This window comes from Panthera pardus, unplaced genomic scaffold, assembly GCF_024362965.1.
Source record: "Panthera pardus isolate Hobbes unplaced genomic scaffold, ASM2436296v1 HiC_scaffold_6, whole genome shotgun sequence".
Lineage (NCBI taxonomy): Eukaryota > Metazoa > Chordata > Mammalia > Carnivora > Felidae > Panthera > Panthera pardus.
In genome coordinates this window covers 62,122,966-62,143,522 of record NW_026526991.1, presented here as the reverse complement: position 1 = coordinate 62,143,522, position 20,557 = coordinate 62,122,966, and the positions used below count along the sequence as shown (strand labels likewise).

The following is a 20,557-nucleotide window of genomic DNA, read 5'->3' as shown; positions in this document are numbered from 1 at the left end:
CGGAAAATATTTTCTTTCTTTTTCTCCCTCCCCACCCCCCCCACCTCCCTCCCAGCCCGGCTCCCTCCTCCCCCTCCCGCCCTCGCTCCTCCCTCCCCTGCCGCCTGCCCCTGCCCGGCTCCCTCCTCGGTGCCCTGGGGCTGGGGGGCGGGGGTGGGTGGGAGGGGGACTGGGCGGGGCAGCCCAGGACGCCTGGGTCTCTGCCCCTCCCATTTGCTGGGCTTCCGTGGCTCCATCCCCAGGAGGCCGGGCAAGGCTGGCAGACGAGGTCAGTGTCCTGGGCCCATGATGCCACCCTTTCTCTTTGGCACTTTTCCTCTTCCTGCCATTTAGGGGGACTGGTTGAGTTCTCTGGCCAGGCTGTGTGGTTCAGTGTGGCCAGTGTCTGCTACCTCCCGAAGGGAGGCGATGGGAGCTGTAGTCTCACCATCCCCCGGGTGGAATGATGGGGCAGGGGTATGACAGAGCAAACGCCACAGTCTTTACCCTTTGCTTCGCCTCCACCTGCAGGTCAAAGTAGTCTCTACTTCCCCTGGCCTATCCCAGATGGTCCTTTGGTCCCAGGAACAAACTGGTTTAACTAGTGGGATTGGAGGGTGGCGGTGCTGAGGCCCCCTGCCTGGAAGACCTCGTCATCTCACCCTGCCTTGAGTAAGCTCAGGACTTAGGGTGCCTGGGTCCCTGGCTGCCAAAGTTGTCCCCACCTTTGGGCTTGGATCTGGAGAGGGAGAGACTGGCGAGCAGGGAAGGAGGAACCTTAGCTGGGAGTGGGAGGGGCCTCTGGCTGGGTGTGAGGGAGAAAGCCCAAGCAGAGGGTGTGTGTCTGCCTTAACCAGCGCCTGCTTGCCTGGTAGATGCGCCACGAATGTTGTTGACTCTGGGTGTGTGTGTGTGTGTGTGTGTGTGTGCACGCGCGCGCATGCCCAGAGTCAGTGTCAGTGTCTGATGGGGAACACTCTCTGACTTCAACATGACCACCAAAGACTGTTAGCCCTAGAGTGGGAACCCAGGGGTTTATTTCCATTCTACTGAAGACAGAAGGGAAACGGTAGCAGGACGGGGCTGGACGGGGCTGGAGAGATGCGCCCAAAGGACCTTCCCCCAGCAACAATCCCAGGGTGGCCAGCATTGGGGATGCGGACTCCTGATCACATCATCACATTTTCCATACAGAAATTACTCTGCTCTGTCCTCACTGCCACCCTGAGGCCCAGGTGTCCTCCCTCTTAGGAAAGGCCACTTTTGGTTAACCAGAGTCAGCTGATAGAGAGGGCAGAAGAAGGGGCATGCTGTGGCTATCTCTGGAGAACAGAAGGCGTCGATGGGGGTGCAGACAAGGACCTCTCTTTCACTCCAGGGGTGGAAAGAGCTGGGAATAGGTACTCCAGGGTCCCGTCCCCAGGTGGCCTGGCTGCTGTTGACTTTGCTTGGTTACCCTGGGAGCAGCTCTCAGCAGCGTGGGAGGGGCAAGTGTCAGGGAGTTGGACCCAGGCATCCAGGCTGGGGTGGGATAGCACCCGCCTGTGTGGCAGGGATCCTGCCAGGAGGCTGCAGAATTAACCCCTCCAGCCCTGCTGCTGGTGGCTGGTGCAAGGAGGGCAGGCCCAACTGCGGTTTGTGAATGTGGCCCTAATTCCTCCTCCCTGTCCCAGCACATCTGTACTTGGTTTACAGTGAATGAGTCTCCTGTCCTCATGACCGGGCAAGGGCACCACTCCCTCCCTAGCCCTTGGCTGGGCATCCTGACACAGAACCAGGCACCACCCCCGTGACACTCTCCCTGCTGGGTATCTCCTCTCTCAACTCCCCCCCCCCCCCAAGTCCTTAAGGGGGCTCAGGGACTGGTCCCCAGGCCAAGAGCTAGAGCTCTGAGACTGTGCAGCTTGAGTGGCAGATGGGAACAGGGAAGCTAAACAGGGGACCAAACACTTGTGGTAAACTGGAAAGAGCAGATCTAGAATTCTCTCCCTCTCTGCCCTTCTCTTTGTTTTGGTTTGTCTGTCTGTCTGCCCCTGTCTTTGTCTCTGGTGGGTGTTTGTCCATCCATCCGTCTTTGGTAACTGTGGCTCCTCCCTTCTGGTGGCCTGCTGCGTCCCCAGCCGAGGACGGCAGCCAGGGGGCGATGCCCAGGAAGCCCCGCCCAGTGCTGGCCCCTCCCCTCAGGGTTGCCGCGCCTCCGCCCCCGCCCCTCCCGGGGACCCAATGACTGGGGTCTGTTTGGAAGTCAAACCAAACCGCCAGGCCGACTGGGGATCGGGGAAGTGGAACATTGTGAGGGGTTCAGGTTCTTCTCTCCCTCTTGCAGTAGAACCGGTGTTCTGTCCAGGGATTCCAGGAGGAAGCTTGGAAAGAGGGCCTTCTATTCTGGAAGCTGGTGGAGAGAGCTCCCCTCATTTCTCCTTCCCTTCTGTCATCCCTGTTTCTAGCCTTTACCCTGTTTGTGATTGTTCCACTGGGTCACCCGGGGCAACTTGGAGAAATCATTTCTTGGGGGCCCTAGGCCCATACCAGGCTTCCTTGGCTTTCCTCATCACAAAGACCAAAAGGAGAGATTGTGAGGACAGGACATCTGACCCACCTGCCCTGACTGTGCTATTTTGCACCACCCCCCCACCATTGTCACCCTCACCCCCTCCCCACCAGAAGGAGGACATTGAGTAGGTGATTGTCCCATGCCCACTCTGGTGCTGGGGAGAATGCCCTATGCCGCTCTCGGAGGTGGCTGGCAGATGTCTGTGGGAGGTGGGAGAGCTGTGTTACAGCCCCCAAGGACATCATTAAGGCACCAAAGTGCCATGGGAGCTTGGAGCCCAGGGCACCCAGGGAGAGTGTGATGAAAACATGTTTTGTACAACACGTGTCTTCTCTTTTCCTTTCCTCTTCTCCTCTCTCACCTCCTCCCCCTCTGCCTCCTCCGTGCCAAGGTTGGTGCCAGCCCTGCCCCAGGTGCTTGCTCAATTCCACCCCTTTGACCAGGCCTATTTTCACTTTTTTTTCTTTAAGTTTATTTATTTATTTTAGGAGAGACAGAGACAACATGAGTGGGGGAGGGACAGAGAAAGAGAGAGAGAGAGAGAGAGAGAGAGAGAATCCCGAGCAGGCTCTGCACTGTCCAACACAGAGCCTGACGTGGAGCTCGAACTCAGGAACTGTGAGATCATGACCTGAGCCAAAACTGACTGAGCCACGCAGGTGCCCCAATGACCAGGGCTATTTTGCCACTTGCCCGTTTGTTGGCTTTCCTAGTGAATGAATTTGTGTGTAGAAGGTCCTCACCAGCCTCGGTACCACCTAGATCCCCATATAGAAAAAGGCCTTGATTTTGAAACACAGGATTTGGGGACTAGCCTAAACAATCCTAGGAGTTTCTTCCCTGAACATCCATTATTCATTATCTCAACAAATCTTTTTTAAGTATCCACTGTGTGCCAAGCAAGTACTAGACCCTGGGAATGAATACCCAGGTATGGTTCCTGCCCCTGCAGGCTCAAAGTCTGGGGGAGGAGTCTGATGTTAACCAAATAATCCACAAAATTGCAAGTGATCACTAGTATACAGACACATAAGGTATACAATGAGAATGGATAATAGGAAGATTTTTCCTCCAGCCAAGGAGATCAGGAAAGGCTTCTGGGAAAAACTGAGGAGGAGAGTAAAGAGAAAGGAGGGCAACAAAAGAATATGTGCAAAGGTCCTGTGGAATCAGGGCCCTGTTTCCCAGCCACCCTGCTCCCCTCAGAAAGAAGAGGATCCCCCGCCATGTCTGTTCCCCTCCTGGATTTTTATATGGTACAAGGGAGAGGTGATAAGCACCTCATAATGGCCAAAGGGGGACCCTGGGACACCTGGTGACCCCACCTTGAAATGATTCCAGCCATTCCTTCATTTCCTCCTCCGGAAAGGGAAATAGAGGCACAGATAGGGAAGAGGAAACCACAGGCTTAGGCCTCAGATTATACACAGAAAACAAGGCCCCACGTTGTTGGCAAGTCCCCCAGAGTGCGGGATTCCTACGTTTGCCTAGCTGGAGCTGGAGCTGGAGCTGGAGCCTCACCAGACAGAAAAGCCTTCTCCTAAGAGCTGTTCTGCCATGCACCTTCCCCCTTCCTGGTCCAGCCCTGACCTGTCCCACTCCCTGGAACTAGGAGCATGTCTGCCTCCACGGTTGCCTGGAGTATGTGTGAGGTGAGAGCTCCAGGTGTCTGCCAGTCGTCACGTGGGTGGGTGTAGCAGTGTTTAGTACAGAACCTCAGTCCAGGGGTTAAAGGGTTGTCTCTCCTCGGTCCACTGGGGGGCTTCCACTTCCTCTAGCCCAGACACCTAGGTGCCAATGTTCTTCCTTTCTGAGAAAAGGAATCGAAGGCCCTTTGGAGCAGGGAGCAGGCTTCTTTGTGGCTTTGCCGCCTCTGGAGCTGGCAAAGAGGTCATGGGACCAATGGAGTTAAGTTCCAGCCCTGCTCTGACCCACTTTCCTCCCTGTGTCCACATCCCCTGGAGCAAGGGTGTTGGGTGGGGCCAGCCTGGCACCCCCGCACCCACACCTGGGACTTCCCCTGGATGGAAACTCCCAGAACCTTGGTGTCCTACCTCATCTGCCAACTCCCACCAATTGCCTGGGATCCGTTCAGCTTCAGTTGGATCTCGCCGTCTGCCAGCTCTCTACCAGACTACAGTTCCACTTTAGCCTCAGGGGCCTCCCCCAAAGATGTTGTCCCACCCTCTGGGCCCATCTTTGAAGTCTGGCTGCCCCTTCCAGCAGACTCCTTTGAAGAAAAGATGTGGGGCTGGGGCCAGGGGGTTGGGAAGCTATCCTTGGTTGAGCACTTACTGTGTTCCAGGCACTGTGCTACGCATGTACCTTACTCAATCCACAAAGCAGTGCAGAGAGGTAGCAGTTATCGCCCCATTTCACAGAAGAGGGAGCTGAGAACCAGAGTGGTTAACAGCAACGTGCCCAAATCACACAGCTAGGAAGTGCCAAAGCTGAGATGGGAACCCAGGTCTTGGTGGTCCCGAGGGCTCTTTGCCATAGCCAGCTCCCTCCTCTTCTGTAGCTTCCCCTCTCTCTATGGGATGAGAGACTTGGGAAATTCAATTCAGTCCAATTCAGCAAACATTTATTATCTGCCTCATGCCAGGCATGGAGAGATGCCAAAAATACAAGGAAGGTGGCTGTCCTTGAGATCTGGTTGGAAAAGTCAGGTATAGGAGACTAGGCAGTATCTAACTTCAGCATAACGATCTGAGCAAGGTGGCGTGGACCAGAGGGAAAAAAGCAGTACTTTATTTTCTCTTTCTATACAGAATATATAAATATGTTATGAACAGTGTATGAATAAGCTGGAATACAGCAAATACCTATTTAACTGCCGGGCAAGTCAAGAAGTAGTATTTCCTGCACTCCAGAAGCTCCCATGTGTTCTTCCCATAATTCCCTGCCTCCCCTAAGAAGTAACCACCATCCTGACTGTTGTGATCACTATTTTCTGGTTTTTCTTTATAGTTTTAGACCTATGTATGCACCCCTAAATACTATTGCTTAATCTTGCCTGCTTTTGTAAAATAAATGTTGCTTTTGTTTTATTTTATTTTTTTCAGAGAGAGAGAGAGAACAGGGGAGAGAGGCAGAGGGAGAGAGAGAATCCACACTCAGCGCGGAGCCGGGTGCAGGGCTCCATCCCACAACTCTGGGATCATGACCTGAGCTGAAATCAACAGTTGCATGCTCCACTGAGCCACCCAGGCACCCTAATCTTGCCTGCTTTTGAGGTTTATGTAAATGCAATGATACTGTATTACTCTTTCGTGTCCTCTTTTGTTCAACTTCCTGTTTGTGAGACACATCCAAGTTTTCGCATATTAACTGCCTTTTTATTGTTTCATGGTATGCATGAATATATCACAATTTATGATTGACGTTTTTATTCTGTTGGTAGATGTTTGAGTTGTTTTCAGTATGCCTACCATAAACAATGGTGCTAAGAACATTCTTGTACATGTTTCCCAGTACATACATGCAAGAGTTCTTCCAGGCTATATAACTAAGAGTTATGGGGCGCCTGGCTGGCTTAGTCTGGAGAGCATGGGACTCTTGATCTCGAGGTTGTGAGTTCGAGCCCCACACCGGGCATAGAGCTTAGTTTAAAAAGGGATGGGGCAGGGGCGCCTGGGTGGCTCAGTCGGTTGAGCGTCCGACTTCAGCCCAGGTCACGATCTCGCGGTCTGTGAGTTGGAGCGCCCCCCGCCCCGTCCGTGAGTTCGAGCCCCGCGTGGGGCTCTGGGCTGATGGCTCAGAGCCTGGAGCCTGCTTCCGATTCTGTGTCTCCCTCTCTCTCTGCCCCTCCCCCGTTCGTGCTCTGTCTCTCTCTGTCTCAAAAATAAATAAACGTTAAAAAAAAAAAAGGGGGGGGGATGGGGCACTTGGGTAGTTCAGTCAGGTGAGCGTTCACCTCTTGATTTAGGTTCAGGTCATGATCTCACAGTTCTTGAGCTTAAGCCCTATATACTCTGCACTGACAGTGCGAACCCTGCTTGGGACTTTCTCTCTTCCTCTCTCTGCCCCTCCCCTTCACTCTCTCTCTCTCTCTCTCTCTCTCTCTCTCTCTCTCTCAAAATAAATAAACCTTAAAAAATATATTTAAAAAATTAAAAATAAAAGGGGGACGCTTAGGTGGCTCAATTGGTTAAAGCATCTGATTCTTGATCTCAGCTCAGGGTTTTTTTTAATATATAATTTTTTAAATGTTTATTTTTGAGAGAGAGACAGAGAGAGAGAGAGAGAGAGAGAGACAGGGTGTGAACAGGGGAGAGGCAAAAAGAGAGGGAGACACAGAATCTGAAGCAGGCTCCAGGCTCTGAGCTGTCAGCACAGGGCCCAACTCAGGGCTTGAACACACGAACATGAGATCATGACCTGAGCTGAAGTCAAACGCTTACCCGACTGAGCCACCCAGGTGCCCCTCAGCTTATGTCTTGATCTCAGCTCAGGGCTTGATCTTGGTCATGAGTTCAAAGCCCCATATTAGGCTCCATGTGGGGCATGGAGCCTACTTAAAAAATACAAAAAACGGGCACCTGAGTGGCTCAGTCGGTTGAGTGTCTGACTTTGGCTCAGGTTATGATCTCACGGTCTGTGAGTTTGAGCCCTCAGCATTGTCAGGCTCTGTGCTGGCATCCTGGAGCCTGGAGCCTGCTGTGAATTCTGTGTCTCCCTTGGGACGCCTGGGTGGCTCAGCTGGTTGAGCGTCTGACTTCTGCTCAGGTCGTGATCTCATGGTCCGTGAGTTCGAGCCCCACGTCGGGCTCTGTGCTGACAGCTCAGAGCCTGGAGCCTGCCTCGGATTCTGTGTCTCCCTCTCTCTGCCCTTCCCTGCTCATGCTCTGTCTCTCTCTCTGTCAAAAATAAGTAAACATTAAAAAAAAATTTTTTTAAAGAAATAATGGATTCTGTATCTCCCTCTCTCTGCCTCTCTCCCACTCACACGCTCTCTCTCTCTCTAAAGAATAAAATAAAAACATTAAAAAAAAAACAAAAAACCTAACAGTCAAAGTGTATGTACAGGCAATTTCAATTTATCAAATAATGCCTGACTGTTTTCCAAAGTGCAGTTTTCCAATTATGCAGGAAGAAGAACATTCTAAACAGGGGCAGGCGTAGGACCAAGAAGAACTGTACACTCTGTTGCCTAAAACCCTCAGCGTTTTTCCCTTTTACTGGAACAAGATCCAAGCCCCTGCTGTGAGTGCCAGGGCCTTGCATGTTGAGGCCCCTGCCCTGCTCTCTACCGGTGCCATTATGACTCTGCCCCTCACCCCCAGTCCCATGGTCATGTGTGACTGCTTAACCCCACCTCTGCCCCAGTGTTCTTCCACTAGACATCTCCACAGCTCTTTCCCTCATTTCCTTCAGATCTTTGCTAAAATATCCCTTCTCAGTGACACTTTCTCTGACCACCCAGTTTTAGATGGCAACCTCCCACATTCCTTACCCCCTCCTCAGCTTTGCTTGTCTCCACAGCCTGGCCACCTGGGTTCCATTCAGTCTCAGGCAGCTCTCCCCTGGTCTGCTAGGACTTGACACTTTATCTCCCCCCAAGCCTTAAGTGCCAGCATACCTGACTGTTGGGGGCTGGCTACCTGGCCCTGCTGATGGACTGGCCTCTCGGAGCCACTTTTGATCCGGGCAGCCTGCGTTTCTCACAGTCGTTCTCATGCTCTGAAAAAAAGCTCATGTATTTTGTTTATTTACCTGTTTGGTTTTGGTCCCCACCCTGCCCGAGCCCTCACTTTTATGGGAGCTCTAGAAAAGAGGCAACCTCGCTGCCTTATTCACTACCCGATATATGATAAGTCCTCAAACAATAACTGTCCAGGCTGGTTGTCAATCTCCCAGAGACATCTGAGCACCCCTACACCCACACCTGGGAATTGCCCTGTGTGGAAATCCCCAGAACACAGGCATCCTCCCTCCACTGCCAGCTCCCGCCAACTTCCCTGGTTCGGTGTCAGACAGCTTCTGCTGGGGGCTGCTGCTGCTGCTGCTGCTTCCCTAAATCCCCTCTGGAGACTGTCTGGGAGCTCTGGCTGCAGCTTTTCTGGCCATCAGGGCACAAGGGTGATGGGCAGGGGTCCTTAAACAGGCAGGGGTCAGGTGCCTGGAGCTCGAGAAAAACATTTTGATGGAATAAAGTGGAAGACTTCAGAGATGAGAGGACCTCACCAGGTGGAGAAAAGAAAAGGGCACGCTGAGCAGAGCAGAAGGAACAGTGGGAACAAAGGACTGGAGGCATGAGAGCGCATGTCGTATTTGAAGAACACGTTCTGGTCTGGTGCAGCTGGAGGGTTTTAGGTGGAAGGGAGCGTGGCAGGAGAGCATCCCTGGGCTGGCCTGGAGGGGGAGGGCTGGCTGGGGAGGTCTGAGCTCCCAGCAGGATCAGCAAAGGCTCAGCAGTGTCTTAGGTTTAATCCTGCCCCCACCCCTGCCTCTGTCAGTCTGCCCCTCCTACTTCACCCCTGCCCTTCCCTTCACCCAACCCCCAGCCTGGCCGCTCCTGAAGCTGAATGGACTTCTCCCTCGGCCTACGCTTGGGGCCTCGGAACAAGAAGGCCACCCACCAACAGCCCCCTACACCCTCCGGGCACGCCGCACCAGCTGCCGCCCCTTGTCTGTCCTGTCCCCCCTCCGCCTGTTTTTGCCCCTGCCCTAGCTGTCGTCCTCCCACCTGCTCCTGCACTGCCTATCCTTCTCATGCAGCTACCTGTCCCTCCTGCCCCAGTCTTCCTGGCCCACCCTGTACCTGCTCCTGCCCCCCCTGCCCTGCCTGTCCTCCCCTGACTTGTCCCCACAGCTCCTGTGTCTTGTGCGCTGGTCCGCACGTGACCTGCTGCCACCCCTCACCTTGCCCAATTTACCCTTGCTCCAGAGGCCGAGCTGCCTGTCCCAGCTCCTGCCTGGGCTGCAGTGACAGCTGTGGCTGTGGCCCAGGGGCTCCTCCAGGCTCCGCTGGCCGCTGCAACCGCTGCTTCCGGGGACAACGCACCTCTCAGAGGCACTGTCTCATAGTCTAGCTGGACTGCTGCCCCGCTGAGAGGTTGTCAGTCTGGTCTCCCGGAGCACTTCTGCCAGCTGCTTCCTCTGGGGGGAGGCAGAAGCTCTGGAGTGAGGAGAGGCATCAGCTAAACCCCTCACCCAGACAGGTAGAGGCAGAAGACTGCTCAGAGCCCCCGCGCATCCCCCATAGTCCCTGAGAGCAGGGCATCTGCTTTGATGTTATTTTCTGGGCCTGCTCCCGCTGTTTCCAGAACCTCCTCTTCTGCAACTTCTGAAATGGAAAGCATGCTTCTCAGAGCCTCCCTCAAGGCCTCAGAAGGTGAGGAAGTTGGCCATTTTCTTCCTGTAGTCAGCCTCTGCTGGACATCCTTCTTGGCTCATCTTCTCTGCAGTTCTCATGGATAAGGTACATTCCTCCTCTAGAGGCAGTAGGGGGCCCTTTGTCCAGGGGTTGCCTCTTGCCACTTGGGCCTCCACCCGTATCCCTTACTGACTCAAAAGTCTGTGGACCCCTTACCTCTCATCTTGAGTTAGGCAAAGAAGGTCAGTGGCTCTTAGACCAGAGGAGAAGGCTGAACAGAGGGTTCTTGGCTCTTCCCTCCCCTTGGATATCATGACATCCTTCATGGTCCTTTGCTTCTAGGAACCTGGCGTTCTCTGCCTGGATGTCTTGTCTTTCAAATCTCGGAGTGCTCGCGCAGTGTCATGACCTCAATCTTCCAGCAATAATCCCCTCTGTTACATCCATGCTCATCTGGCATGGGGATAAGGGAAGCTGGGAAGTCTGGTCTCAGTGATCCCATCCATATAGCTAAGTCAAAATACCCTGTCCCTGTGGATAGGACCTGAGTTTGGAGAAGCCACCAAGAGGAAGCTGGAAGTAAGAGCCCCAGGTATCTGCTCAGGACTGGACCCTAAGCTAAAAGCCCCTAAGCATCCCTCCACACTCAAGTCCTCTGACATCAGTCTGTTTCAATGTTCTCTTTCTCGGCCTCCTTCTCTGGGACTCTTTTGAGCTTTCCTTTCTATCTGTTTATCTTTCTGTGTACCCTTCCTTCTGTCTTTCTACATCACTCTCTCCATTTCTATTTCCTTCTTTCTGTCATTGGGAGGTCCTACCTTCACTTAACTTTGCCTCCACATCAGCCTTCCTCATTTTCTATCCTTCTATTTCTCCCTCCTTCTATTTCCCCATCTAATGTAAAGTCTATTTAACATATATGTCTTTTTCTTTCCCCCTTCCCTGTCTCAGTTTGTGTCTTCACCTCTATTTTCTTCCTTGGTCTTTCGATCCACCTTCTCTTTCTCTTTTTCTAAGCAAGCTCTACGCCCAACATGGGGCTCGAACTCAGGACCCAGAGATCAAGAGTCGCACGCTCCACTGACAGAGCCAGCCAAGCTCCCCTCTCTCTGCTTTTCTATCCTGTTCTGCTTCTGGTGCATTTCATTCTCAGTCTCTTCCATTTCAATTTCCCTTTCTGTGCTTGCCTCCCTTCCAATCTTCTGGGTCTAGCTGTGTATTCATTTCCTATCTCTTTCTGCCTCCCCCAAATCTGGCTTTCTCTCTCTCTCCCTGGGTCCTGCAGGTGCCTCTACACCATGCCTGTGTCATGCCCATCTCATTACTGCACAAGGTCCAGGACACTGAGTCCTCTGATGTCTGTCTGTCTCACACACACCCCATGCCCTGGAGTGAGCAGAGCTGGACACAGCTACCAGAATTGTCCTTCCTTTCCCCACCATCTAGGCCATCCATCTCAACTCAGCTCCAAGCCCAAACTTTTTAAAAATGATGCTTCTCCCAATTTCTTATTCTGAAAATTGGCAATTAAAAAGAAAAAGAATTGGGGTGCTTGGCTGGCTCAGTTGGTGGAGTGTGTGACTCTTGATCTTGGGGTTGTAGGCTCAAGCCCCACGTTGGGTATACAGATTATGTAAAAATAAAATCTTTGGGAAAAAAAACCAATTAGGTATTTATGCTGCCTGTGCTGTATAAACTATATTTCAGGGTAGCCAAATAGCTCTTAAGAAGAATTCCAGCTAATGTGGAAGGAATACGGAATTAGAAAAATCATTGTGCAGCCCTTGATCAAATAATTGATCAAAGCAAGAATCATGAATGGATGAAACCAAAGATGATGGTTGATGGTGAACTTTACAATGGAGGAATCAAGCCGTGACCACCTCACCCCACTGAGGAATCTTATCATCACTAAAAGGGATATAACCCCTCTACTGTGTACCTCCTGGGGTGATGCAATCTGAAGCACTCAGCGCCACCCATGAAAGACTCTTGCCAAACAAAGGAACAAACACACATCACAAAACTGAACATGATTCTAATCAAACCTCTAGAACCAACCTCCATTTAACAGGAAATATAAGGAATGGAGGAACAATTTAAATGACACAACGAGGAAGTAAGAAGACACATCCAGAGAGTGGGAACTTTTCAAGGAAATGTGGCTCAATTTCTTCAACTAGTCAATGGCTAGGGGGGAAAATTGAGAGGGGACATAAAAGAACTACTATTATATGGGGCATGTGGACTTTTTTGGTTCCTGATTGGACAACCCAATTGTAAAAAGACAGTTTCAGACAGTTGGAGCCTTTTACTTATGGACTGGAGAATGCCAAGGAGTCAGTATTGATTTTGTTAGACATAAAATGGCTTCGGGGTTTTGTAAGAAAAGGGCCTTATTTCCTAGGGGTGCATATTGAAGTATGGAGTGAAGTGACATACTTACTTTTAAATATTTGGGCAGATAAAAAAGGACGGAATTAAAGGAATAGAAGCAACAAAGTGACAGAATTATATTATTGAATGAACTATGTAGGGGTTCATAGAACTCTGCTCTCTACCTGTGTGTATGTTTAAACATTTTCATAATAAAAGTTTTAAATGTTGCTCCTCTGGTAAGCACAGTTCCTCAATATTCCCAGACCACCCTCCCACCTTCCCTGAAAACTAGGACTTCCCCTGTGCCTCCCCAATACACAGACCTCAGCCCTCCCTGCAGTCTGCTAGAAGCATCTTCTAGAGATATGTTGTATTCACAGGCTGCCTTTTATCCCCTCCAGTCTTCTGCTGGCACCTTTCCCATGTTTAGGAACTTTCCCAGCTGTTTTTCACAGTTCTGAGGGGACAGAGAAGCCTTAAGACTAAACATATTTTGGGGGCGGTTGGTTGGCTCAGTTGGGTAAGCATCTGATTCTTGGCTTTACCTCAGGTCATGATCTCATGGTTCGTGAGTTTGAGCCCCACATCAGGCTCTGTGTTGACAGCACAGAACCTGCTTGGGATTCTCTCTCCCTCTCTCTCTGCCCCTCCCTTGCTTGCTTGCTTTCTCTCTCTCTCAAAAATAAATTTAAAAACTTTAAACCATTTTTTAATGTTTATTATTTTTGAGAGAGAGGGAGAGAAAGAGAGAGAGCCTAGGAAGGGCAGAGAGACAGGGAGACACAGAATCCAAAGCAGGCTCCAGGCTCCAAGCTGTCGGCACAGAGCCCAATGCGGGGCTTGAACCCACAAACCGTGAGATCATGACCTGAGCCAAAGTTGGACACTCAACTGAGCCACCCAGGTGCCCCAAATTTTAAAAACTTTTAAAAGTTAAAAAAAAAGACTACCCATATTTTGGGGGTGTCTGCCTGGGTGGCTAAGTCAGTTAAGCATCAGACTCTTGATTTTGGCTCAGATCATGATCTCACAGTTCGTGGGTTCAAGTCCCACACTGGGATCCCTGCTTGGGATTCTCTCTCTCCCTCTCTCTCTGCCCCTTCCCCCACCCTCAAAAATAAATAAATAAACTTAAAAAAAAAAAAAGAGTAAACATACTTTGGGGCCCCTGGGTGGCTCAGTCAGTTGAGCGACCAACTTCAGTCCAGGTCATGATCTCACGGTCCATAGGTTCCAGCCCCACATCAGGCTCTGTGCTGACAGCTCAGAGCCTGGAGCCTGCTTCAGATTCTGTGTCTCATTCTCTTTCTGCCCCTCCCCTCCTCACTCTCTCTCTCTCTCTCTCTCTCTTTCAAAAATCAATAAAAAACATTTAAAAAAGACTAAACATATATATATATATTTTTAAATGACATGCTTATTTTTTTTTTTCCAACGTTTTTTTTTAATTTTATTTTATTTTTGGGACAGAGAGAGACAGAGCATGAACGGGGGAGGGGCAGAGAGAGAGGGAGACACAGAATCGGAAACAGGCTCCAGGCTCCGAGCCATCAGCCCAGAGCCTGACGCGGGGCTTGAACTCACGGACCGCGAGATCGTGACCTGGCTGAAGTCAGACGCTTAACCGACTGCGCCACCCAGGCGCCCCTAGACTAAACATATTTTTAATATGTCCCACAATAAACAAAAATAATCCAAAATAATGTAATCTTGCTGTAAGTCTCTTCCTGCCAGGTGCTTCTGAGCAAAATGCGATTCAACAATGGGGGAAAACTGGCCTCCCTCCTGGAAAACAGAAGGCCAGGAATGCAAGGCCATCCTGTCCCATTCCTGCCTTCATTCAGGATGACCTCCACCCCCAAAAGAAATGGGTGACATGAGTCCAAGGAGCTTCAGTCCGGGAATGGGATGGAGAGCATTTGGGTTGCCTTTGCCCTCACTCACTGAATGACCTTGGAGAAATCATGGTTTTTGAGGCTTTGTGTTTCTAGATGAATGCATGGGAACCACTTCCCCTAGGAAGCCCATGGGGGAAGCCCTGGGTTCCCTGTGGGAACCACCCTCTGTAGGAGGGTGCCAGTTAGGAATAAAGGCACTTTGGAACTTGTAGATATAAATCTTTGCTGTTTACCTTATCGTAAGAAAGTATTTCTCAAGATATGATCCCAGACTCTCCCACCCTCTACCCTCCAAACTTTAGTATAAAGGAAACCAACACTTGCCAATCACCTGTGCAAGTGAGTGAACTCATTTAATCTTCTCAGAAACTATGAGTGTGGAATTGGAAAGATCTGGGTCCCAGTTCTAACCCTACCTCTTATCACGTGACTCTGGGCACATTATTTAACCTTGCCAACTCTCAAGGATAATAATAGTACCTACCTCATGGGTTGTTTGTGACAGTTAAATAATTCATCTGCAGCAGACAGCCCAGGAATTCTTAAAACAGAGCTTAGGTACATGATAACTGTTTGATGACTGTTCCCAGCTAATATGGGCCAATACTTTTTAGAGTAACTTATCTGGATTAACTTATTCAGTCATCAAATATTTACTGAATCCTTTGTACTTACCAATAACTGTTTCTTAACTTTCTTAATTTTTTTAATGTTTATTTATTTTTGAGAAAGAGACAGCGTGCAGGAGAGGGAGGGGCAGGGAGAGAGATAGAGATACAGAATCCGAAGCAGGCTCCAGGCTCTGAGCTGTCAGCACAGAGCCCGACCTGGGGCTCAAACCGACAAACCGTGAGATCATGACGTGAGCCGAAGTCGGACGCTTAACCAGCTGAGCCACCCAGGAGCCCCACTTTATTTCTTTTTTATAGTAATCTCTACACCCAACTTGGGGCTCAAACTCACGACCACATGTTCTTCCAGATGAGCCAGCCAGGCACCTCCCCAATAACTGTTTTAACTACTGGGAATACAAGTGAACAAATAGATAAAAATTTGTAAGGAGAAGAGACGGTAAATCAGTAAAACACATAGTGTGCCAGATGGTGTGAAGTATGGGGAAAATGCAGCAAAGGTGAATAGAGGCTGGAAGGATAGCAGGTGGATTGCTGTGGTGGATGTGGTGGTGTTGCTATTTTAAGCAGGATGGCTCAGGAAGGCCTGATAAGGTGACATGTGAACAGAGAACTGGAGAGGCCGAGGGAGGGAACCATGTGGGTATTTGGGAGAAGAACCAGAACCTTGCAGGCCACAGTGTGCAAAGGCCTGGGAGGTAGCCAGTATAGACAGAGTAGAAAGACTCTAAAGGGAGAATTGTAGATGAAATCAGAGAAGTAGCAGAGGAACAGAGGATAGAAGGTTTTGTAGGTCATTATAAAGATTCTGACTTTTACAGTTAATGAGATGGGAAGCCACTGGAAATAACAGTAGGACAGGAGACGGGTTAAATAATCTTTCCAATGTAACACAGCTTAGGTAAGTGGCAGAAGGTGGGCGTTCAGCACCAAGGCTGAACTTGAGCCTTTTTAATTTGTGCACTGCTCTCCTGTGACTGCAGACAAAGGAATTGGGACACTGAGAAGTAATGTGGCTTGCCCGAGGCCACGCAGTGATAAGTGACAGGGGTGCGATTTGAGCCTTAGCCCGGCTGCAAGCCCGAGTCCAAAGTCCTTTACACCACACTGCCTCCCTCAGGTGTCTGGGCCATACTGACGTCGGGCCTGGCGGTCGCTACTGTGAGAAAGAGGGAAACCGAGGAGCCGGCTCGGCTCGGGGTAGCGACATTTCTTAGGAAGCGCCAGCCCGCGAGTCTGCGGGACTGCGGGCATTCTCCATGTTGCGGAGGGAGAGAAAAAATGGATCCTTATTTCAGGGCGGCCCCACAGTCACCCGGGAGTCGAAGAAGCGGGTGTCACGGGAAAACAGCGAAGGGGGCAGGAGCGACAGTAGCAACTACTACTGCCTCTACTCTTTACTGCGGGCGTCGAGAGTTGGGATCCTAGCAGAGGTTGGGGGGGCAGAAGGCGGAGCAGGGGCGGAGCTTGAGCGCCGCGCCCCGTCACGTGAGGGGGCTATCATGGCGGCGGCCAGCGGCCTACCCGGCTCCCGGAAGCAGGCTGAGAGGCGGGCAAGCTGCTGGAACCCGAACCGGAGCCGGAGGTAGAGCGGGCAGGGCGTCCGGGCGGCCTGGAGCCGGACGTGTCCGGGGCGTCCCCGTAGACCGGGGCAGCAGGTGAGACGGGGTCTGGGCGAGGCGCGAGTGGGTGTGGCGGCGACGGGGCGCTGGGCGGGGGCTAGGGGGCGCAGGGGGTTGCCTAAGACCTGGAGGAGGGGGAACCCGAGATGCACGCGCGTGACCCTGAAGCAAATCGGGAGGACCGCGCGGGCGGGAGGGATGCCCTGGACAGATGGAAAGACTTTGAGGGCTAAAACGAGCTCTCCAGAGGGAATGGGAGGTAATAGAAGTATGCAGAAGCTGTCGTGGAAGAAGAGGGCAGCATCCCTTTAACTCGTGGGGCCGGAATTATTGTATTGAAGGGACTCCCTCTTTGCTATGCCAGGCAAGGGTGGGGCGAGTGCTCAGTCTTCTCCCCTCTCCTCTTACCCCTCCTTGCCCCACCGTGTCCTAGGAGACGGCTCTGGCGGGCCACTCCTCCCACCCACCCAACTGGTCCCTCCGGTCTGAGCTCTAGAGGAGTGGAGTTGAGGGGTGGGGAAATGCAGTTGGCAGGGGGGGGTTGGGTGGAACTGCCTTCTGCTTAGACACCCAGCCCCTTGACAGTGCTACCTGGGCAATGGATGTGACTCTAACCCCACCCCCACCCCTCCTTCTCTAGGTCGTCCGGGGGGCCCGCCATGCTGGTGACTGCTTACCTTGCCTTTGTGGTCCTCCTGGCCTCCTGCCTAGGATTGGAATTGTCAAGATGCCAGGCTAAGCCCCCTGGAAGGGCCTGCAGCAACCCCTCCTTCCTTCGGTTTCAACTGGACTTCTATCAGGTCTACTTCCTGGCCCTGGCAGCTGACTGGCTCCAGGCCCCCTACCTCTATAAACTGTATCAGCATTACCACTTCCTGGAGGGTCAGATTGCCATCCTCTATGTCTGTGGCCTTGCCTCCACAGTCCTTTTTGGACTGGTGGCCTCCTCCCTTGTGGATTGGCTGGGTCGCAAGAAGTCTTGTGTCCTCTTCTCCCTCACTTACTCTCTATGCTGCTTAACCAAACTCTCTTGGGACTACTTTGTGCTGCTGATGGGCCGAGCACTTGGTGGGCTGTCCACCGCCCTGCTCTTCTCTGCCTTTGAGGCTTGGTACATCCATGAACACGTGGAGCGCCATGACTTCCCTGCTGAGTGGATCCCAGCTACCTTTGCCCGAGCTGCCTTCTGGAACCATGTGCTGGCTGTAGTGGCAGGCGTGGCAGCTGAGGCTGTGGCCTGCTGGATGGGGCTGGGGCCTGTAGCGCCCTTCGTGGCTGCCATCCCTCTTTTGGCTCTGGCTGGGGCCTTGGCCCTTCATAACTGGGGAGAGAACTATGATCGGCAGCGTGCCTTTTCAAGGACTTGTGCCGGAGGCCTACGCTGTCTCCTGTCAGACCGCCGCGTGCTACTGCTAGGCACCATACAAGCCCTGTTTGAGAGTGTCATCTTCATCTTTGTCTTCCTCTGGACACCTGTGCTGGACCCACATGGGGCCCCGCTGGGCATCGTCTTCTCCAGTTTCATGGCAGCCAGCCTGCTTGGCTCTTCCCTGTACCGCATCGCTACCTCCAAGAGGTACCACCTTCAGCCCATGCACCTACTCTCCCTTGCTGTCCTCATCGTAGTCTTCTCCCTTTTCATGTTGACTTTCTCCACCAGCCCAGGCCAGGAGAATCCAGTGGAGTCCTTCATAGCCTTCCTACTTATCGAATTGGCCTGCGGGCTATACTTTCCCAGCATGAGCTTCCTGCGGAGAAAGGTGATCCCTGAGACAGAGCAAGCTGGCGTACTCAACTGGTTCCGGGTGCCCTTGCACTTACTGGCCTGCCTGGGGCTCCTAGTCCTCCATGACAGCGATCACAAAACGGGCACTCGGAACATGTTCAGCATCTGCTCTGCCGTCATGGTGATGGCCCTGCTAGCGGTGGTGGGGCTCTTCACCGTGGTAAGGCACAATGCTGAGCTGCGAGTGCCCTCGCCCACCGGAGAGCCCTATGCCCCTGAGCTCTAGCCCTGCTCCAGGACGAGGAGGCTGGGAAGGACTCTTGAATCCCACCTCTCTAGAATTGTACAGATCTCTCTGTGACTGACTTCGCAGCTGTTTGGGCCCTCAGCCTGTCCCGGGGCCCCTCCCTCCAGTGCTTTGAGCTGGAGAGCACGTGGGAGTGATGGCTTGGAAGGAAGATGCCAGAAGTTGCCTCTGTGTTACTCCCTTTCCATTTAAAAATAAACACTTTTAATTGATCATTGATTAGATTCACTTACCCTCACCTGTACCCACGTCAGTAGTTTCTGGTGAGTAGGCAGCTGGAGAGTTTGAGGATAGAGATGGGGTTGCCAGCAGACGGTATTTGTATTTCTAGCCTCTCTAAGACTGTCTCCAGTTTAAACTGAGAGCCGTAGCATTGCCTCGTAGCAGAAATGGGTGGGAAATGCTTGAGGCCTCTAGATCTTCTAGATCTTGTTGCCCTGGAGACAGGTACCCTTTCTAGTTGCCCAGCAAGACCCTTGCTCCACATCCAGGGTGAGACCGTGTCTGGAGGATGTGGGGTGAGTGCCCACATCACTGAACAAAGATTCCAGAGGTTTGAGTTGCTTCTATGACCACCCCCTTGGGACAATCTGGGACCTTCCTGCAGAAACAACTTGGAGCTCAGCCCGTGTACGCTACCTGGCAGAATGCACCATTTGTCCAGCACCACCGGGGCTCACCAGGTCCTCTGTCCTGTATCCTTGCATGCAACCTAGTGAAGGGCATGCCAAGGGGAGAGAACAGTGAATGGCTGAGGGACTGGGACATCTTGTCTGTACCTGACTCTTCCCCACCCAGCCTGAGTGAGGGTGAGGAAGCCATCAGGGCAGGAAACAGTACCAGTGGGAACACCAGTTTGGTGGGCCCCTCCCTGCCTCACCTGATGGTATCTGCCTTTCCTCCTCCCACCAAAACCCAGGCTTCTCAGAGGAAGCAGAGCCAGCTTTTAAAAAGGTGGGGATGAAGGGAGGGTAGGCTCAAGGTTATGTCCTGGAATGTGCTTGAGCCAGGCATGGGGGACCCACCCGTTTTGGAAAGGGATTGACAAAATGTCCCTGGGTCCCAGACTGCTTTCCAGACAGGAAGATGCAAGATGGACCAAGACCTGCAAGTTCCGACCTGTGCGGAGAGATAACATCAGCTGGTGCTGTAGGAATTCGGCATAGATGGGCTTCTGCAGGGTGAGGCTGAGGGGGGAGGAATGGGTGGTGGTCTCAGGTCCCTATTCGGTAAAGAAGAAGAAGAAAAAACAAGTTCCCTCACCCAGACTGCAGGGAACAGAGGTTAGGTACAGAAAAACAGATATCTTTTCCGTCCCCTATCTTGAAGCAAAGACAGAATCTCTTGCAAAACTCCACTTCCTCTTTCTGCCCTGTTGAGCTGGGCCTACATATATTTTATAGGTATTTGTAGACTTTCCGTCCCTCTCCACCGTAGTATGGTCTCCTTGAGGACAGGCACAAGTTGTGGCTTACTTGCCTTCGCGTCCTCCGTATATACACACCAGTGGGTGCTTTGCCCGTGGCTGTGCTTAGTATGTATCTGGAGAGGAAACAGGCTAGCCCAACCTGGCTTTTTAAGAGCTGCCCATTTGGGAAGTCTACGAGACTAGAATCCAGAGCCTAGTCAATGATTGGTTGTTTTGGATAGCAGTAATTTTTTTTACTGATGGAAGCACGAGGAGGTCTCACATTCCTAAGTGATCAGGAAATAGGGAGGAAGAGGAGACCGACTAATGAGGTTCCTAGCTTTGTCCCCGTTGAGCTTTCTCCAAAGGTGCTGGTAAAAAACTTTTTTTACGCATGAGGGAAGTCCACTTGAAAAGCACGTAGCACGTGAATGGCAAAACCAAAGCCAAACTGCTTCTTGCTGCCTGCCCAGTGCCTCCTCTATGCCATGGACTGCCTGTGTCCCCTGCCTTTCCCCCTCTAGCCTGGCTCCCTCATCCCAAGCCCTGTCCTGGGAGACGGGCAAGCGACCGGGAGTGTTTAGCCTTGGCCATCCGGTCCACTTTTTGGTATCTGCCCATCTAAGTCAAAGGAGGGATGGATTCACCAGGTGCGCACTGCCTGCAAAACACTGCTTTTGATGCTCTGCTGAGGGGCAGCGTAGGGAACTGGTTAAGAGGATGGTGCCAGAGCC

At 52.0% G+C, this 20,557-nt stretch overlaps 2 protein-coding genes and 2 long non-coding RNA genes across 5 annotated transcripts; all 4 read left to right on the top strand.

The window, feature by feature from the left end:
- Positions 1-223: 223 nt before the first annotated feature.
- On the top strand, positions 224-5,985 carry LOC128774968 (uncharacterized). The gene is made up of 2 exons (XR_008419543.1): positions 224-268; positions 5,601-5,985. It is a non-coding gene; the product is annotated as an uncharacterized LOC128774968 (long non-coding RNA).
- Positions 5,986-8,532: 2,547 nt separating this feature from the next.
- LOC128774967 (sperm mitochondrial-associated cysteine-rich protein) lies at positions 8,533-9,687 on the top strand. Its single transcript, XM_053895213.1, has one exon. The coding sequence runs from the start codon at positions 9,061-9,063 to the stop codon at positions 9,565-9,567; it is 507 nt and encodes a 168-aa protein (XP_053751188.1). The 5' UTR covers positions 8,533-9,060; the 3' UTR covers positions 9,568-9,687.
- Positions 9,688-9,709: 22 nt separating this feature from the next.
- LOC109249192 (uncharacterized) lies at positions 9,710-12,457 on the top strand. 2 transcript variants are annotated; one of them, XR_002072471.2, is made up of 3 exons: positions 9,710-9,956; positions 10,194-10,443; positions 11,559-12,457. It is a non-coding gene; the product is annotated as an uncharacterized LOC109249192 (long non-coding RNA). The 2 variants fall into 2 exon arrangements; XR_008419542.1 differs by having other exon boundaries at positions 10,194-12,457.
- Positions 12,458-16,228: 3,771 nt separating this feature from the next.
- On the top strand, positions 16,229-18,628 carry MFSD5 (major facilitator superfamily domain containing 5). The gene is made up of 2 exons (XM_019419506.2): positions 16,229-16,418; positions 17,023-18,628. The coding sequence occupies exon 2, from the start codon at positions 17,042-17,044 to the stop codon at positions 18,392-18,394; it is 1,353 nt and encodes a 450-aa protein (XP_019275051.1). The 5' UTR covers positions 16,229-16,418; positions 17,023-17,041; the 3' UTR covers positions 18,395-18,628.
- The last annotated feature ends 1,929 nt before the right edge of the window (positions 18,629-20,557 follow it).

Coding starts and splice junctions, on each gene's coding strand:
- LOC128774967 (XM_053895213.1), top strand. CDS start 9,061: ATGGACTTCTCCCTCGGCCTACGCTTGGGGCCTCGGAACAAGAAGGCC.
- MFSD5 (XM_019419506.2), top strand. CDS start 17,042: ATGCTGGTGACTGCTTACCTTGCCTTTGTGGTCCTCCTGGCCTCCTGC.